This window comes from Vulpes vulpes, chromosome 16 (genome assembly GCF_048418805.1).
Source record: "Vulpes vulpes isolate BD-2025 chromosome 16, VulVul3, whole genome shotgun sequence".
Taxonomy (NCBI): Eukaryota; Metazoa; Chordata; class Mammalia; order Carnivora; family Canidae; genus Vulpes; species Vulpes vulpes.
Genome location: NC_132795.1, coordinates 74372271 through 74390937, shown reverse-complemented (window position 1 = coordinate 74390937; position 18667 = coordinate 74372271). Strand labels below are relative to the sequence as shown.

The window sequence follows — 18667 nt, the reverse complement described above, 5'->3', positions numbered from 1 at the left end:
TGGCAGCACCAGTACTTTGGTCACAGTTGGAAATACCAAAGGGTTGGGCTGCATGGTCTGCTTTATTTTGAATGGAATTTCTGTTGCATGTAAGACATTATTCACCCTTTTAAGAGCTGTGAGATTGTGAGCACAGAGCCCTTCAATGAACACAGGATAAAGAAACTGTTTTGCCACCATGATATGGACATACTGGGAAATTGGGGCACTGAAAGAGCCCTATCTGGAAAATGATTCTAAACCACTATTGCCACTTTCCTTCCACAGAGGTAACAAAACAGGGGAATAAGGTCTCTTGATGGCTAGAAAAGTAACATCTATTTTTTTTTTTTGAATAGTAGCATCTTTTGCTCTGATTCTCAAAGAGTAGCACTGAAATGTTCCTTGACCAGAAGTAGTATTAGGTAAGTTAACCTCCTCTGTGGTATCTGGCAGTCATTAAGTGGTCAAGCACATGTTTCTTCACCAAATTAAACTTGCATCTGACCTTATGCTTTCCTGTTAGGTTCTGTCCTCAGCCCAACCCATTTTTGTTACAAGGTTCTTGACCTGTGACTCAGCCAGTTCTTTCAGCTTTACTAGTGATGGGGTTCTTTTTGAGGGTGACATTTTGCCTTTTTTTTTTTTCTTGCTCAGCCAAAAAACTTCTCAAGCCCTGCAAACATGTTCCCTGGTGACCTGGCTGTGGTATGAATTTCAGGATAGAAAAAAAAGAAATACAAGTATAACCCTATTGCAAATCTGAAACTTTTGGGCAGCCTGAGTGGCTCAGCGGTTTAGTGCTGCCTTCAGCTTAGGGTGTGATCTTGGAGACCCAGGATCCAGTCCCATGTCAGGCTCCCTACATGGAGCCTGCTTCTCCCTCTGCCTGGATCTGTGCTTCTCTCTCTCTCTCTCTCTCTCTCTCTCTCTCTCATATGAATAAATAAATAAAATCTTAAAAAAAAAATCTGAAACTTTTTTTGTTGTTAATCCTGGAAGCGCCCATTTGAACTCAGAACCCTGACCAAAGGATGCTTCTTTTTTTCCTGTGTAAGTGTGTGCATATGCCCTCGTTCCTGCCATTTTTTTTTTAAAGAAATGAATTTCTTATTTATTTTTTTTCATTCATTCATTCATCCATGAGAGACAGAGAGGCAGAGACACAGGCAGAGGGAGAAGCAGGCTCCATGCAGGGAGCCCGACGTGGGACTCGATCCCGGGTCTCCAGGATCACGCCCTGGGCTGAAGGCGGCGCTAAACCGCTGAGCCACCCGGGCTGCCCCCTGCCATCTTTTGAAGGAAGTTGTGAGACATTCATCATGGCTTCAATACTTTTCTCAAATTTAGTATTTTCCATAGAAAAAGCAAGAAAATATAGGGGCCTACAAAGAAGTTAAAGTAAATTTAAAATATATAAAACTCATTTTGAGTGAAACCAGTAAAAATAAGCCCTGACCTTTTCTTATAGGTAAGAAAAATTGGATTTTTTTTTAAAAAGTTTTCTTACCGGAAATAAAGGTTTTGCCAGAAATAGCATTGGTGGTTAAAGCAGTCTAATGTGGAAGATGCATCTTTAAAAATCTCCACCTTAAAAACTAAGATTTCTTTGCTTTCTTCTTGACTAATGGTTTTGTCAGAATAATCATTTAAATAATAAATGAAATGCTTTGAAGTATATAGGAGAGTGGAGGAGTGGAGGACTTTTCGGTGCCTTGTACGAACTGGCGATACTGATTATAAACAAAGTGATGGCAAATTCCACCAGCTTACCCAGGATCTAAATATTAGCAAATGTCGCCAAAGCCATAGAAATCTACTGGTGAAATCATGATGATGAATGGAAGTGATCCAGATTGTTTAATTTTCCTTTGAAATGTTATATTTATTAGATCTTAGCACCCAAAAGTTAAACAGTATTGAGTTTCACACATAGCGCTTTATTTTTAATCTTAGGTTGAAGGTTATATCCTTGGCATGATTGAAGAATGACTCATATAATTTGCACTGACTTTACTACTACTACTACTACTACTACTACTACTACTACTACTTCTTCTTCTTCTTCTTCTTCTTCTTCTTCTTCTTCTTCTTCTTCTTTCTTCTTCTTCTTCTTCGATGGACAAGGAGGGAAGCTTGGAAGTAAGATGATACAGAATTGAGGCTTAATTTATTAAAATCAAATGGAAATAAATAAGTGCCACTTAATTTTCTTGTTTCTTCTTATATTCATGTGTATATCTTCTGTAAAGATTCCTTGGAATGCTACTTTTACTTGAAATGCAATGTAAAATATCTCTTGGCCACTAAAATTAGCAGTGAGAATTAGTGAATTTTTTTTCCAGTGAATGTATCAAACTGTGTCACAGCCCAAACCTTTAGTCACGTGTACTTGTTGGAAGATGTGGCCAGAATTCTTTATTGACATGCTCCTCATCTTAAATACAATCACCGTGAAATTAATGTATTAAGCCATAGTCACGATCCAAAGAAGTTCTTAAAGGTAATGTGATTCTCCTTATAATTAATAACCTAATTAAATGCTGGAGAGCTTCAGTCATATAGCAGTGTACCTTGCTTCTGAACAAAGATAATACCACCACTGAAATTGTATAGTTGTAACACTAGTATATTTTTAATTAGTAGTAGGGTGTGTGTGTGTGTGTGTGATCAGTTTTGTTTCATCTTTAAACTTTGCACAGTGGTCTCCATTGTGTATTCATTTGGACTATATTAAATTACTTGGCTTCTGTTTTCTCAGTAATTGACATGATTCAAACTGGGATGAGCTGAAATTTGACTTTTCACTGTGGAATAAGCAAATTATTAAAATAACCAAAAATAAAAGATATTAGGAAGCAGGTTTAATCTACTCAAGATGGGGAGAAAAATCTGTTTAACCTTAATAACCACATGGAAAATCCTACTGCTAAATGCAGATGTGTTTATTAAAGCTGGCCCAACATATCTGATGTTCAGTTGTATGGTTTGAGTTGTCAAGTGTATGTAAGTGTAATGAAATTGAATTTCTTTTAATATGTTTTACTGCTCTTCAATCCTATGATGGTAAAAAGGTCTCATAGTTGAAGCACGTTAGTTTTTGCAACTAGCCCACACAGTAGAGGCAGACAGATTTGATTTTGAATATCAGCTTGTTCATTCACTCCTGTTCTAAGCTTGAGCAAGTCACTTAATCTTTCTAAGCCTGTCCTAGAACAACATGTTGATTTGGAACATAGTTCCAGAAAAAAAAAAAAAATTCTTTTTTTAATTCTTATATGATTAATTGTTAGAATTTCAGTGTTTATTGATTTGACTATTTAAGAGAGCATAAGGAAAAATTAATTCTGGTCATAAAAGTTCAAAGGAAATAGCTGGGCCTGTTTGATCTGAGGAAGGGAAGACTTGAGATGTTGTACAAGTGGAACTGGAAACAGAGAAGGAAAACCAGATGGGATGTGGATAGCTTAGTAACTTTTCTAAGGTATGTGAAAGGTTATTCTTTAAACCAACGTTATGGAGGTACAATTGGTGTAAAATAAAATGCATGTTCGTGTTTAATGTGTACTATTTGATAAATTTGTACACCCATAAAACCATCACCCTATCAAGATAGTGAACATATCTATCACCTACAAAAGTTTCCTTGTGCCTCTTTGTAACCATCTCTAGCCACTCTGCTCCCTTCACCTGGCAACAGCTGTCCTGTGTTCTATCACCGTAGATTAATTTGCATTTTATAATTTCCATTCATAAAAATGGAATCCTACAGTATGCAATCTATTTTGCCTGGCTTTATCACTCAGCATATTAATTTTGAGAGTCATTCATGTTATTATGTGTGTCTGTTCTCTTTTATCACTAAATAGTATTTCATTGTTCAGATGTACCACAATTTTTTTTTACAGACTCACCTGTTGCTGGACATTTGTGCTATATCTTGTTTTGACTCTTACAAATGAGGGTACTAGGAATATTCATGTACAAGTCTTTGGATTGACATGTTTTCATTTCTTTAGCATAAACACCTAGGAGTGGAATGAGTAGGTTGTATGGATGGCATATGTTTAACTTTATATGTCAAATGTTTTCCAAAGTGATATACCATTTTATGTTCCCACCAGCAAAGGATGAGAGTTGCAGTTGTTCCATATCCCAGTCAACTCTTAATATGCTCAGTCTTTAATTTTAGTCTTTCTAGTGAGTGTGTAAGTAGTATTTCATTGTGGTTTTGATTTGAACTTCCCTAACGACAAAGGATGTTGAGCATCTTTACCTGTGTTTATTTGCCATCCATATATCTTCTTTGTTGACATGTCAGTTCAGAGTTTTGTTTTTTTTTTTTAATTCAGTCGTTTTCTTATTATTCAGAATATATTTTGGGCGCAAGTCAGAAAGTTGTGCTTTTAGATGTAGATTCATTAATTTCCCTGGCATATAGAACCAGCAAAAAGAAATTAAGTTGCAGCAGGAAAGAGTATAATTATACATCAGTACTTTTTGATTGTGACACTAATATGGGCATTGGGGCAACCAAAAGAGGATGTAAAACTTTCCCTGAAGGTATTCAAAAATAGGGCTGGCAATGGTCTGTTTGGATGCTGTAGGCTTGCTGATGTATAACTCAATTTACCTAATTGCAGTCTTCATTTGAGGAAGGAATCTTCCCTGGGGTAGGTCTGTTGCTAACATCTCAATATTCCTTGCTTTTTGGTGCTCTTTTTTTTTCAGGCCCCAAATATGCAGTTTCTTGGAATTTTTCAAAACTTTCCATGTAGTTTATGGTTTTTTTAAATTCGGTCTCTCTGATTTTAGCTACGAAACATAGGAGGGTCATTCAGGGGCATTAATTGGCCTTCGCAAAAACAAATTGCAATCTCTGGAGAGTAATCAAATCCGAAGAAATGCTCAGATTTCTAAATTTCTCTCACAATGCAGTAGCACAAATCATTGTTTTAGCTGATAGTATTGGGAAGATTCTTTTAACTCTTTGTAGAGGCAAAATAATTAACTAGATTCTAGAGAAGAGGTTCTACATTGATTAAAGGAGTTGGGTGGTTTTAGCCTGCGGAAGGGAAGAGCAAGGGGTGATTTAATGACAGGATTCCAATACAGTTAATGAAGGGTTTTCCTGTGTGTCGAAAACACTGGTCATTTGTTCTCCAACTACAGAAAAGCTCAAATGAGAGAAAATTGGCTCCAAGTTTAGAAAGATTGAGTGTGGGTAGTGTTAGACATAAAACTTTTATTATTGGCATCAATATTATTATGAGATTAAGCAATGGAACAAGTCAAGAGAGGTCATAAAGATACTTTAAAATAAGAAGATAGCTATCTGCCTAGGATGTTTAAATGTCCATTGAATTGTAGGATTCGGTTATTGAAGAGGACCTTATAGATCACTTATTTTAATCTCCTTTTACAGATGAGGCTATGAAGAGGCATTATGTAATTTGCCTGTGGCCACATTGCTAGATGCTAATATTTTACTCTGAGGATGTCTTAAAAGTAGCCTCACTCCAGAGACACCACGGGGCCCATGTGAGAGTTTCTACTCACACCAGCTTTTACTCCGTCATAATCGTCACTTAAAGCTGATTATTATGTGTATTATTTTTAACAAGCCAACGAAGAGCCAGTGTACTGACCTGCATGTGTCTCTTCTTGTCATTAAAAATGTTAAGGATTTCTATTCTTGGACATTTTGAACTTGTCTCTAAATAAATGCTATACTTTAAATGACTGTACATGGAGTGACCAGAGGCATTCAGTATTGATTGAGGTCAGTAGAAGACACTGCCACAACCTTTGGGGAGCCTGTGCCAGTCTGATATGGGGTTCTTTGTTAATTTCTGGTTGATGGTTGTGCTACAAAGACTCATTTGCTGGATGACTTTGGGTCAGTTATTGTGTCCTGGTGACTAGTTTGCCTTCCTTAAAGATAATATACTATAAAGCTTTAGGTTTCATTTTGTAAAACACTATTTGGAGCAGTAGGAAACCTTTCTAGGCCACCAATTCATTATGTATAGGGTCTGCAAATATGATTTCTAACAAGTGGGATTAAGTGGAATAAATTGCTTACAGAGGATTACACCTCTATTACCATAACTGAAAGAAATTGGCACAATGCAATTTATTTAATTGTGGTTACATTTTATTTGATAACTCATCATTCTATACATGTTCCCACTAGACCATCTAGAGCAAAAACCTACATATTTATATAGTATTATATACTTATTTTAAAGGGTTTATATAAGTACTAAAAAAATGTCATAATATATTCAAAAATATCTAGCATATTGCCTGAAATCTAGCAGACACATAGTGAATGATCCTACCTTCATTTTTTTTTCTTTTCTTGGGTTTTAGTCTTGGGTATTGGAGTCCTTCAAAAACCTAACAAATTCTTGTCAAAAGGGAAGTTCATAGAGCTGTTCATATTTAAAAGTGTTTATTTAAAAATTATCATAAGTGAAAAAAATTAAAAATAATCATAAGTGTATGCTAAGCAGTTGATTCATAGGATATTTAGATTTTATAAGATTTTAACATTTTTTTAGATATAGTCACCTGAAAAGTCAGGTTCTATTGGTTCAAGAAAGATTTACTTGGCACCTGTGATTTGCTCACTCAGTCTTGGGCTAGATTGAGGATGCTTTGAATGCCAGAATGAGACATTTATATTTAATGTGCCAATAGAGAGCTGTCATGGGTTCCGAAACATTTGAAAGCTACAAACAAAACTTTTTCAACTGAACCAAAAACATTCCTTTCTAAATGTTCCTCTTATGTATATGTATTAGAATAAGAAGAAGGTAAATTCTCTCTATACCTTTGTGTAGTCCGTTGAGTTGACCACCCAGTCCTGTGTTTGTGAACTGGAAACCACTCATGGTAAATATGGATCCACACTCTGTAAAGTTTAATGGAGTGACTTTCAACGGTATAAAACTGCTTTGAGAACTTGGCCTTTGAGCAGTGACCATCCTCTAAGGAGACACTGTGTGTTCAGGACTATTTCCTCTGAGCCTCTGACTACCGGCAAGGAAAGAAGGAAGACATCCTGGAGCCAAGTATTATGTTCAGTCCCTTTAGAGAGTCACTGGCTGCCTGAATGTGCTCATCGCTCAGCTTTTTGTAGAACCAGAGAAGAAACAGTATGAGGGCTTTTGCTTTTGAGAAGAATGTGCAGCTCTTTCCCTCAGTCTGCATGGGCTGCCGCTCTCAGCTCCTGCCCTGCACACAGCTTATCCCAGCCCCGGGAGCCCTGAGGGTAGATCCAGCTTTTCTAGCTGTCCATAAGGAGACCAGTAGACCAGTATGCAGCTTATTGATTCAGTGTCAGAAAACCCGCACGTGCACAGGGAGGGAAGATTATACCAAAATTTCAAACTGTATCTACTGATTATTTTTATTGTTTTGGAAAATTGTACTTTTGATGTTATATATCTGTATTTTTTTCCCTTCATAAATACTCCATTTTATTTTAGGTAAAGACTGAAATTAATTATTCCTTTTTAATCTCTAGTCTTCCAAAGTATTTGCATTTCTGTTGCTATAAAGTATTTTTCATGTTTTTTTCCCAGAGTCAGGAAAAAAATCATTGTGAAGGTACACCACGATTCATTGCTCCAAAGAAAAACCCCTTCTTTCCAATTGTCTAGACCATTTGGTTGGAATCTGAAAAATTCAGTTTCAAATTGAATTTATTGTTATCTAGGCAAAAAAAAAAAAATGAAAGAATGGAATGAAATTTCAGATGAAGTATAATTTTCACACTTTGTATATTTTGATCTCAACAAGTAACCAAGGATTCACATTCAGAAATCATGATCCTTTCATTCAAGACATGATTATAATTCTAAATAATTAAAGAGCAGTATTCAAAGAGCTTTTTGAAGTAAGTACCACCCTAGATACCTTCTTCTGTCCCTGTTGGACAATGCCCTCACTGTATTTCCTAATACCAAAAGAAATGGCATGGATGCAAGTAGCCATTGTCATTGCACTCATGCCTCCGTGAGTATTTGCCACATACGTGGCCTAATGCTGTGCCCAGCTCTTGCAGGAGCAGATGGAGGGGTGTCACTGCAATTGAGGCCGATTCCCAGCTCCTGGCAGCTGCCATGTTCACCACTTTGGGATTAGCAGCCTGTGACTGGTCAGTCTGCATAAAACTTTGGTAACTTGGAGGTGGAGGGCAGGTGATCTTAAGAGAATGTGCCTTCTATGGCTTAACTCTGTGGTTGGGCTGTCCCAGGTGGTTACACGCTGCTGTTTTCAGATGTTCTCTTGTGGTTTGTTATTGTCAGCATTTCTTCATAAAAACATTTTTTTAAAAAGGTTCTACTGTGTTGTTTGGAGTTAATTTGCAAAGAGCAGTTACTGCTGTGAGCTACCCAGTAGATAAACATTTAAACTTAGCATTCTGCCTGTAGATACATATATATACATATATATATTTGTCCAGGAAAGCTGGAAATGTTCCATTTCTAGCTTAGCTGCTGCCTACTGCTTTTATTTCCCTCTTACTACCCAAACCAAAGACTTTAGAAAATCAGACTTCAAAAAATCCTGAACCCATTATCCTTCCAAGAAATATATTTGAATAAAGAAATCCATGAGCTGTGCAGAGGGCAAGATTACAGTAAATGGTACTTTTAAGTGCTAGTGGTTTGAGTTTCAGGAAAAGGAACAAGGAGTTCGGGTGGTGTAGGGCTTTTGATGAACTGAAAATTGGTATAGGAAGGACAAGTAGAGAATCTGGCAACCTTGATGGGTACTAAACTCACCTGAGAATGGGAGAAGGGCTTCAGGAATGCCACATGGTATAACAAAAACATAATTAATAGTCACAGGACATGCTGAAATGTCTGCTTCTTCAGATTCACTGGTACAAACTTATTTTTGTAGTGGTTTCTCTCTTTTGCGCATGCACACATACCCACACAAATGTACATGTTTCCGGAAGGCAAGATTTGAAACTAAGAACTATACACAATGAAAAGGAAAAAGAACTCTGGTGAAACAGCATTAGACACAGGTTAGAATGGAATACAATTTGGATTGTGGACCTGAAGAATAAAGGCAGTGGGCCTCACATAAACTAGCCAGTTGCCCCCAAAGAAACTCAATCTCCCATCCGTCTTTTCCAGCTCCTTTGGTGGGGAGGGGGAGGGGTAGCCTTTATAAGCCCTTGAAGCTTGTTTCGTATAAGTAGGGCTCTGGGTCCTCAGCCAGTGGTTGAGATGGAGTTTGTACCTGTGGATAAAAAGCTTTTAAGTTTGAGAGGTATTCCACCTGTTGCTTCAATGATAGCTCCCACTTACTGATCACTAACTTGTAGGTGTTGCGTCTCATATGCTTTAACTCATTTAGGCTTTACAAGGGCACTATGAGGTTATTTCTCTTGCCCATTTTATTGAAGATAAAAATTTAGGAGGTTCACTGACCTGCCCAAGGTCATACACTAGTAAGTGGCAGGACCTGGATTTAAACTAAGGTCTTCTAGATTCCAGGACATATTCTTGGCTCCTGTCCTATGTTTCTGCTCTCTTGCGAAAGACCTGATACCTGAGCAGAGTTCAGAAGAAGAGGGGTCCCCCAAGTATAGAGGGTGAAAGAACATTCATTCCAGTGAGAGCGAATTACATGGGCAGAGGTGCTAAGGATGAAACAATAGTTGGTTTGACGGAACATACGCAGTTGACCCTTGAACAACTCCAGGCTTAGGGCCACTGACCCTTCTACTGCATACAGTTGAAAATCTGCATGTAGCTTTTGGCTCCCCCAGAACTTAACTGATAGCCGACTGTTGAAGCTTTGTATTGATAATGAACAGTTGACTGACACACAGTTTTATATGTTATATATATTGTATACTGTATCCTTAGAGTATACAATGCCTATTTTTTTCTGAAAAATTTTCAGTATCTCTAGGCTATATAGTTCGTCTGCGAGTTTTTCAAATTGTCACAAATATCCTCCCCCCAATTTTTTCCAATATATTTATTGAAAAAAATCTGCATATTAGTGGGCCTGTGCAGTTCAGACCCATGTTATTCAAGGGTCAACTTGTTAGCAAGATTTTTCTTTTTAGAACAGTATCACCTGAGGTCTCAGCCTCTGCCTTCTCACCCAGCCTGCAGAGATATCCTGCAAGGTAGGATTATCGCAACTTTTATCAAAAGTTGACCATTCCCCAATGGCAGATGGCCCTGCTGCGTGAGAAACAGACCATGATGGCAGGGCATTCTTGAGTAAATCTGGTGAGGGACCTGGAAGTAAGTCACACATAGCTTCTTTAAATTCAGCCCAGCTCCCAAGATGTCAACCCCTTGGTCAGGTAGGGGCATCTAGAAAAGGTAGATGATCATCTTCATCAGCAGCAGAAGTGTGGGGGCTTCTGTTTTGTACAAGATGCAGCTTGGCCTCCAGAAAGTGAGGATAAGACTGGAGCTGGGTCTGGGAATGCAGAGGAACTGGAGGAGCATTAATTATGTCAGTAAGGGAGAGTAGAAGGAGATACTAGCTGGATTGTGAAGTCATTCTGAGACTTCTCGGAAGTCTGGCACTCTGATCCTCATGAAATGAGGGATTCACATGAGGTCACTGAACCTTACGAAGTCCTTTCAAAAATGCTTCCCTCGCATTGCCTAGAAGTGTTCTCTCAGCCATTCTGTCTTGCTGTGAGGATTTTTTTTTAAGATTTTATTTATTTATTCATGAGAGACACAGAGAGAGAGGCAGAGACACAGAGGGAGAAGCAGGCTCACTGTGGGAAGCCCGATGTGGGACTCGATCCCAGGACCCCAGGACCTGAGCCAAAGGCAGATGCTCAACCGCTGAGCCACCCGGGTGCCCCTTGCTGTGAAGATTAAATGATGTAATACACGCAAAGATTTTAACACTAAGTCTGGACCTCTGTAGAAACTCAGGAAGTGGGCAGCCCTGGTGGTGCAGCGGTTTAGCACCGCCTGCAGCCTGGGTTGTGATCCTGGAGACCTGGGATCGAGTCCCACGTTGGGCTCCCTGCATGGAGCCTGCTTCTCCCTCTGCCTGTGTCTCTGCATCTCTGTGTGTGTGTGTGTCTCTCATGAATAAATAAATAAAATCTTAAAGAAAAAAAAGAAGCTCAGGAAGTGTTAGCTATTGTCAGCATCATTTTTATTGTTGTGCTTCACATTCTACCAATTAGAGACTGGATGGTTCCACAAACCAGTCACACTTCAGTGTGACTAGGGTGAGCTTTTCCAAAGCTTTTCCAAGGCTAAAGATTTTGAGGCATCTGCATTGTCAAGGCTTAGAAAGACTGGATTTTGCAGGTGGACAGACCTTAACTGGAATGCAGGATCTGCCACTTGCTATTTTTAGGATCTCAAGTATGTTGGGATCACTTTCCTCATCTTAAGAGAGGGATGATGATAATGACCTTAAATGAAGATTCAGTGAAGTAAATGAAACAGCATGTCTAAAGTAAACAGCCAATCACGGTACACAGTAGGCATTTAGTAAAATTCAGTTCACTTCCTTCTGTCTGGATACACAGAGGGGCAGTTTGGGTTCATGTAGGGAAAGACACAGGCCAAACCCAAATGTTCTCTCCTTCAGCCACTGTTTCATCCCAGCTGGACCATATCTCCCAGACTATCCACCCTCTTGTCTGTCTATCTCCCCTTAGCTCTACTACGACAGCCTGTGTTTACTTCTTGTGGCCCTGAGAAGCACTGGCTGATTGGCCTGTCTTTCCCACTGCACTGTAGGATCCTGGGGCATGGGAGTGGCTTTGCTATCTGATTTTCTGGTACCTATCCCAGTGTGTGCTTGTGCTAGGCACTCAGTAGATGTCTCAATGCCTCGTCTAGGAGATAAGGGTGAACAGAGACAGTTTGGGTGATGTCCAGCCACTTACCTGTGAAACCTTTCAGGAAAATTGGAGCAGATTCTTAGGGTAAATATAGAGAGGAAAACCTGGATAAAGCTCAGCCACCACTCTAGGAAACAAGGTGAACTGGGAGGAAGATCTCAGAAGAACTCTTGCCTGCTCAGGATACCATATTCTAAACTCTTCAGGATTCCCCAGGGTTTCTGAAGTCCAGAAGGATGTATTATCCTCATTTGAAGGTCCTTTATGTCTTCCAGAAAACCACTCCAACTCTCCCTTCTGCTTGGCTTCTCTGTGCTGCTCACAGCCATGTGTATCTCCATGGGTACTACTGGTTTGTGATCATGGGGTTATCTGTCTGGCTTCCCCCTTGACTGGTGATTTCCTGTGAGTGAAGTCCTGTTCTCCATCTCCCTATCTCTAAAGCAGAGCACATACCTGGCAGTCACACTGCGTGTAAAAGAGCAACAGGAGATTCTTGCCCTGGGTCTGGGAAACACTGCCCCAAGGGTTTTGGGTGTGTGTCATGAACTTCTGAAATTATATGGGAAATTGCATGTATATGTTTGTAAATCTGTTTCTCTTTTGAGAGCACCACAGTGTACATTAGATTCTGAAATGTTGTCATGATCCCACAAATATTAAAAACAAAAAACACACTCATTTAGAGATTTTCTACATAACTTGTAAAGCTTGTGTTTTTATTAGCTGGGAGATATTTTTATGCTCCCTCCATTTCCAGGTGTGAGCTACAGCTTGGAATAGCTCACAGGCTCCATCTCGGAGCCTTGGATAGTGGTTCTGGCATGGGTGCTACTGCTTGTATATCCTGAAGGGTCCACTTAGCTTCTCTGAGCTTCGTTTTATGTTTCATCTGTTAATTTAGGTTTATAATGCCCTCATGTCCTGCAGGAATGTTGCATGATAGAGAAATATGGGTGTGCAGCTGTTTTATAAACTGCCAAGGCTATATAATTGCAGGATGCAAGTATTATGATGACAGATGTGTCATTTTCATGTTACACAGTGCTGAGAACACAGGAGGTGCTCAGTAAATATGAGATTAAAATGAACGTGGAAATGGTTAATTGGAGTGAAAGGTCTAGAGGTTTGGGTATCTGCATGTCCTGTACATTCTGTGGAAGGACTCAGTATTCAGGCCTAGAATATAGCTGGGGCTACTGAGGATGTGTTTTTCAAACAATAGTTAAAGGAGAAATGACCTTCCAGATCCCAAATCCATTTGCTTTGTTTTCCAGAAGAAACTGAGGATTAGAGAGACAGAAGCAGTTCCACTTCTTTTCAGAAGGGCTTGACATGCCTCTTCCTCTCTTTTAATGGAGATACACACACACACACACACACACACACACACACACACACAAAGCCCAAAACAAAACTCACTACCTTCATATCATCATTCTGTCATCTTATCTTCTTAAAAATGGTCCAGCATTCACACCACAGTCCTAATTCTCTCATTGAAGCCATTTAGAGGTGTACAAACTTAGAACATGCTGGTCCTGTACTGGGCACAGGTACATTGCACTACGGAAACTTTGTATCAACAAAGCATCTTTCCTCTTGGAATGTTCTTGTAGACATCAGATGAAAACACCGGGTATAGATTATTGCTACCACTATCGGCTCAACTGAGACCCAGAGAGGTTACGGTGACTTGTCCAGGTCATAAAACGGTGTCCAAAAGCAGGATGGAGACCCAGGTGTTCTGATTTTCCATCCTTTATAGCCACTACACTCTCTAACCCCAAAAAGCATCTCTGCTTGGTTTTGGCACATTTACTGAGTCAGACTAGGAGATTCTATCCAAAGGAAAGATAGATTTAAGCTTCCTTCAAATATATTCTGCTCAGGGCTAAAAGGACTATGTTTATATCCCCTCACACTCCAGGCCATATAGAACCGGAGAAAAGCTAAATCTCATCAGACCCCTCCCAGCCCCCCAGTACGTGACAAAACAGTAACCTGGAAATGTTTTTTGCTTAATGGGTATGGGTGTGTGTGTGTGTGTGTGTGTGTGTTGACTATAATCTATCCTTCCGTTTTTAATAATGTGCAATAGAGAGGAGTTTTAAATTACATTTAATCGTTGTTTCATAATGAGTGATAATTAAATATTACTTTTAAAATAAGCTCTTTTTCTGTAATTGCATTACTTTTTTAGGGGAGATTTTGTTTTGCTCTTTAACCTGATTGTGTGCATTTGGAAAGTACCTTAGCACAGAGTATCCAAAAGCAGAAAATTCTGGCACTTTTCCCACTTTCTATTATTTCTCCTGTATGGATGCCAGATTCCTTTGGGAAATCATCATTTGCTAAAGGTCAGGAGCAAAAGGAGGGGCCTTCTTTAGTGTACAGTTACTGCTAATTAGAAACTAAACATCTGTGACCATGTCAGAGTTATTTGTATTTGAAAAGAAACATTTATATACAAGAGCCCTGTTCGGTAACATAAAACACCCTCTACCACAAAGTGTGTGTGTTGGAGGGGTAGGGGACGGACAGATGGGGAAGCTCCCGACACATGACTGGGCTGAGTGAGGTCATTTGCTAATTAAATCTCAAAGCATTTTCAGAGTATTTTCTTTTCTCTGTCAAGTGAAGTTTGTCACTCCCCCTACCCCTCGCACCATGGGCCAAAGCAAACATTTTACCAATTTAATTTGCCAATTAAAGATTAAATATTTAATCATTTTAAAGGAAAAATACATAGAAAATGGGTGGTTTGGCAAAACCTACTCAAAGACCATTGGGAAATCTCTAGTGACTTACTGTAACATCAGCCCTCAGTATCTTCTCACAGTGTGCTGTAAGGTGAGCTCCTCTCAATCCATAAAGTGTGTGCTGAGCTGATAGGGGGGAAATGACACAATGTTTGACTTACCCTGTGCCTCTTCCTCCTCTCTCTCTCCCCGCTCCCCATGATGAAATTCTGTTTGGGGTATTCCATTTGTATAGAAATTGTATCTGTTCTTTCATTGTCCTATTAAGATAAATGTCAGTGATGCCTCTGGGATATTAGAAATGTTTCAGTCATAGGGCTTCATCCTTCCACATGCGAAGCCTACATGGCCCGGATCTTACCAATAATTCCTTTTGGAATACTATTTAATTTTGAAAACGAAGCAAGAGACCATCTCTTTCCTTCACAGAGTCTGCTGTCTTCTGATCTTCCCCATCCTTATCTTAGCATCCAAGATATTTCTGTAAGTGGAGTTGCTTTTTGAATTGGATAAAAGATCATGGTGTCTTAATAAATTGGGCCTTCCTCTCAAATAATACTATCTGTGTGAAGGCTCTGAAGTGCACAGTTTCAGCAAAATGGTTGTGGACTCTCAGGTTCTGAGTGTTTACAAAGTCAAGAGGCCCTTAGATGACCTGCCTTTCCAATGACCTATGTAGAATCTCAAAGTACCACTTGTCCGTGACTTTCACTGATTTAAGAACTGGCTTTTATTCCAGTTCTTTGGGTGTGAGTCAGCCTAGAGGGAAGGATTCAGTGACTTGAGGGTCTAGCTCTTACTCTTGACAATAAGTTTAAGATCATGTAGTCTGCCATTTGTGGCACTACCCAGTCTGGCCAGGCCCACTTCTCAGCCTGAAGTTCCACTGTTATTTCTGAAGCCTCTACTTCAGTCAGACACATCTACTTATACCTTGAGCATTTTTACCTTTACTCTATACCACTGTTTCTGGTTAAAAGAACTTCCTGGTTTCAGCCTTCTTAAAATCATGCTTGCTTTCCTGGATTCTATCCCTCTCGATACCACAACCTACGGTCTTATCCTCATGTAGCCAAAATATGACAATCACTTGCTTATTATTTTTCCAGGACTGTCTTGTGCTTTTGCTCATCTTCTCAAATGAACTGCTCATCTTGCCAACCAGAGTGTAGGCTTCTCAAAGACCACAATGACTGTTTTATTTCTCATGGCACTTATCATTTGTTCATTTTGAGTACCCAGTGAACAGTTGTTTGATTGTTGAGGAGGAAGCTCTTTTTGCTACTACCTGTTATTCAATCATTCCCAAAGCCAATCTACATTTATCCCTGTGATAAAATCATAGATATTAATGAGACTTATATGAAAAGGAAAATCACCTGTAGAGCTAACACTAACACACATTGACAATCCTTGGAATAAGAACGAACTCCTATATCCTACCTCCTCCCAGCTCAGATGTCCCATCTGGAGCTAGAGAGAATATCAGCATATACAAAGGCATGGATATGGAAATGAGTATTGAATGGTCTTGTGGTTTTTATGTCTCCCCAGATGTGGTCGCTCACCTGTCTACCGTTCCCGTGAAATGGCAGCTCGTGCCTTGGTCCCATTTGTTATGGTAGATGAAATCCCCACTACCATCCGAACTCTGTTGGCCAAACTCCCAAACTGCACTGACCAGCATTTTCGGCAAAACCATATTCATGGGACGCTGCTCCAGGTAAATAAAGCTACTTTTTGTCAAACAGCACAAGATAAACTTTGGTTTCTCATATACTGTTAGCAGGCAAAGATTTGATACACAAGCTTTTTTTTTTTTTTTTTTTTTAAAGACTTTATATATTTATTCATGAGAGACACAGGGAGACAAAAAGAGACACAGGCAGCGGGAAAAGCAGGCTCCATGCAGGGAGCCCGATGTGGGTCTCGATCCTGGGTCTCCAGGATCACGCCCTGGGCTGAAGGCAGCACTAAACCACTGAGCCACCTGGGCTACCCGATACACAAGCTTTTAACTTTATCTGAAGAACTTTTTTCTGTTGCTGAAAAAAACAGGTATTTCCTGGGTAATGTTTTCATTACAAACAGGAGTACAGCGACACAGATCATCTTTTGCATTAAATCCTGTTTTATACATGCTTTCCATTTGGACTTACCTCTCTGAACCATTTATAGAGTTTTGTCTTTTCCATCAAGTGCCATTCTCTGTTAGGGGTGAAGTTGTGAGCATTCCTTGAAAGAGAAGTTAGCACAAGACACAGAAGCAGAGTTATACACATCAGGGAGAGTTTGCTCTGCAGTGCAACACCATAGTACATGGGAAGGCCTATCCCTACTTTTCTGTTTTCTCTGTGCTACAAAAGAGACTTTTTCTTTCTAACAAATACACAAGTATACTTACTGCTTCTAACTTAACATTTCCTCTAGAAATGACTAAAGTACAACAAATGAGCAAGAAATAGACTTACTGAAACTGTCTTTTTTTAAACCCTAATTATAAACGTGGGAACAGGTCTTAATGGTGAGATCTGTTCATGTGTCTGCTGGGGTCACTCATGGTGGGTCAGGATTGAGGGGAGTGGGATTTAAATATCAAATCATGTTTCTGGTTTGTGAGCAGAGTTGAAAGGTGGCCTTGAGATCTCAGTATATGCTATAAGCTTGAGGTCTACACTGCTGACATGAGAGGCAGTGTATATAGTGGTTATCAGTATAGGACTCTGGAGCCAGACTGTCTCGGTATCAATCTCAAATCTACTACTCGCTACCTGCACATCTGTGTCTTCATTTTTTGAAATTTTTTCATTTTATAGTATCACTAGCATACATTGTTCTGTCTTTGTTTTTGAGATAAGGGTAGTAGTAATGCATACCTGGTAGGGATTTTGTGAAGATTAAATGAATTAATGCATATGAAGTGCCAAGAATAGTACCTGGTACATAATGTGATACATAGTTACTATTGTTGTTATCATAGTTTTAATGAGCTGGTACTATAATATAGAACACTAATATCTTTAGTAACTAATTCCCTCTAGGTGAGAATGAATGCAAAAGAGACCTTTCTTGCCTTCCTTCCTTGGTTGTTGTATATATTCAGCAAGTAGTTATTGAGTGCCTCTCCTACATACTGCTGTGTCCGTCAGAACAGTTCTTGCATTCAAGGAGTCAAAGATAAAAGATCTGAAAATGGGCAATCATGATGTAGCATGCTAAGTGCTAGAGGAACACATAGCAGAGCCACCTGATTGGTTTCGGGGAAGTCAAGGAGACCTTCCCAGAGAAAGTGACATCTAAGTAAAGAGCAGAAAAAGTTAACCAAAGCAGAGGAGGGAGGGAGAGTCCCCCATGCAAAGAGAACAGCATATAGCAAGGCTCAGGGTGGGTGGGAAGTTGACCTACCTAGGACCTGCAAGCTTCGGTGGGACCAAGTTCTAGGTTGGTTGGTCTCACACTGGTCTCAGGACCTCTTTAACTTCAGGAAAGTCATTGAGGATTCCTGAGAGATTGTCTGTCAATATTTAATTAGAAACTAAAAGAGAAAATCTTAAAACACAAGAACTCACAAGCACACATTCCATTAGTCATTATTAGAACAAGGACGTCATCACACACCTTGTAGCCCTGGCAAACTCTTCTGTGTGCTGTACAAGAAGGAGAGCAAAGGAGGGAAGGAGTGTCTTTGTGGCATCTTGAAAATAGGTTGATCTTGCAGATCTCCCAGAAAGACTGTGTGACCCCCAGAGGCCCCAGAGCAGACCCTCTGGTCTGTATTGTATATGCTGCAGGTCTCTAGTGGTCTCTCTCTCTCTCTCTCTCTCTCTCTCTTTTTTTTTTTTAAGATTTTATTTATTTATTTGACAGGGAGCACAACAGAGGGAACTGCAAAGGGAGAGAGAGAAGCAGGCTCCACACTGAGCAGAGAGCTTGATGGGGGCTTGATCCCAGGACCCAGGATTATGGGCTGCAGGCAGACAGTTAACCAACTGAGCCATGCAGGTGCCCTTCTCTTGGTCTCCTTAGTGCAGACTCTTGAGCACTTGTCTCACTT

The 18667-nt window shown here is 39.7% G+C and overlaps 1 protein-coding gene across 2 annotated transcripts in view; it reads left to right on the top strand.

Annotated features, from left to right (window-relative positions):
- Positions 1–18667, top strand: part of THADA (THADA armadillo repeat containing) — a 329408-nt gene that overhangs the window by 161791 nt on the left and 148950 nt on the right. For both annotated transcript variants that reach the window (XM_025992555.2, XM_025992556.2), the window contains exon 30: positions 16168–16336. In XM_025992555.2, coding sequence (XP_025848340.2) covers positions 16168–16336 — 169 coding nt within the window. The remainder of the gene's footprint in view (positions 1–16167; positions 16337–18667) is intronic.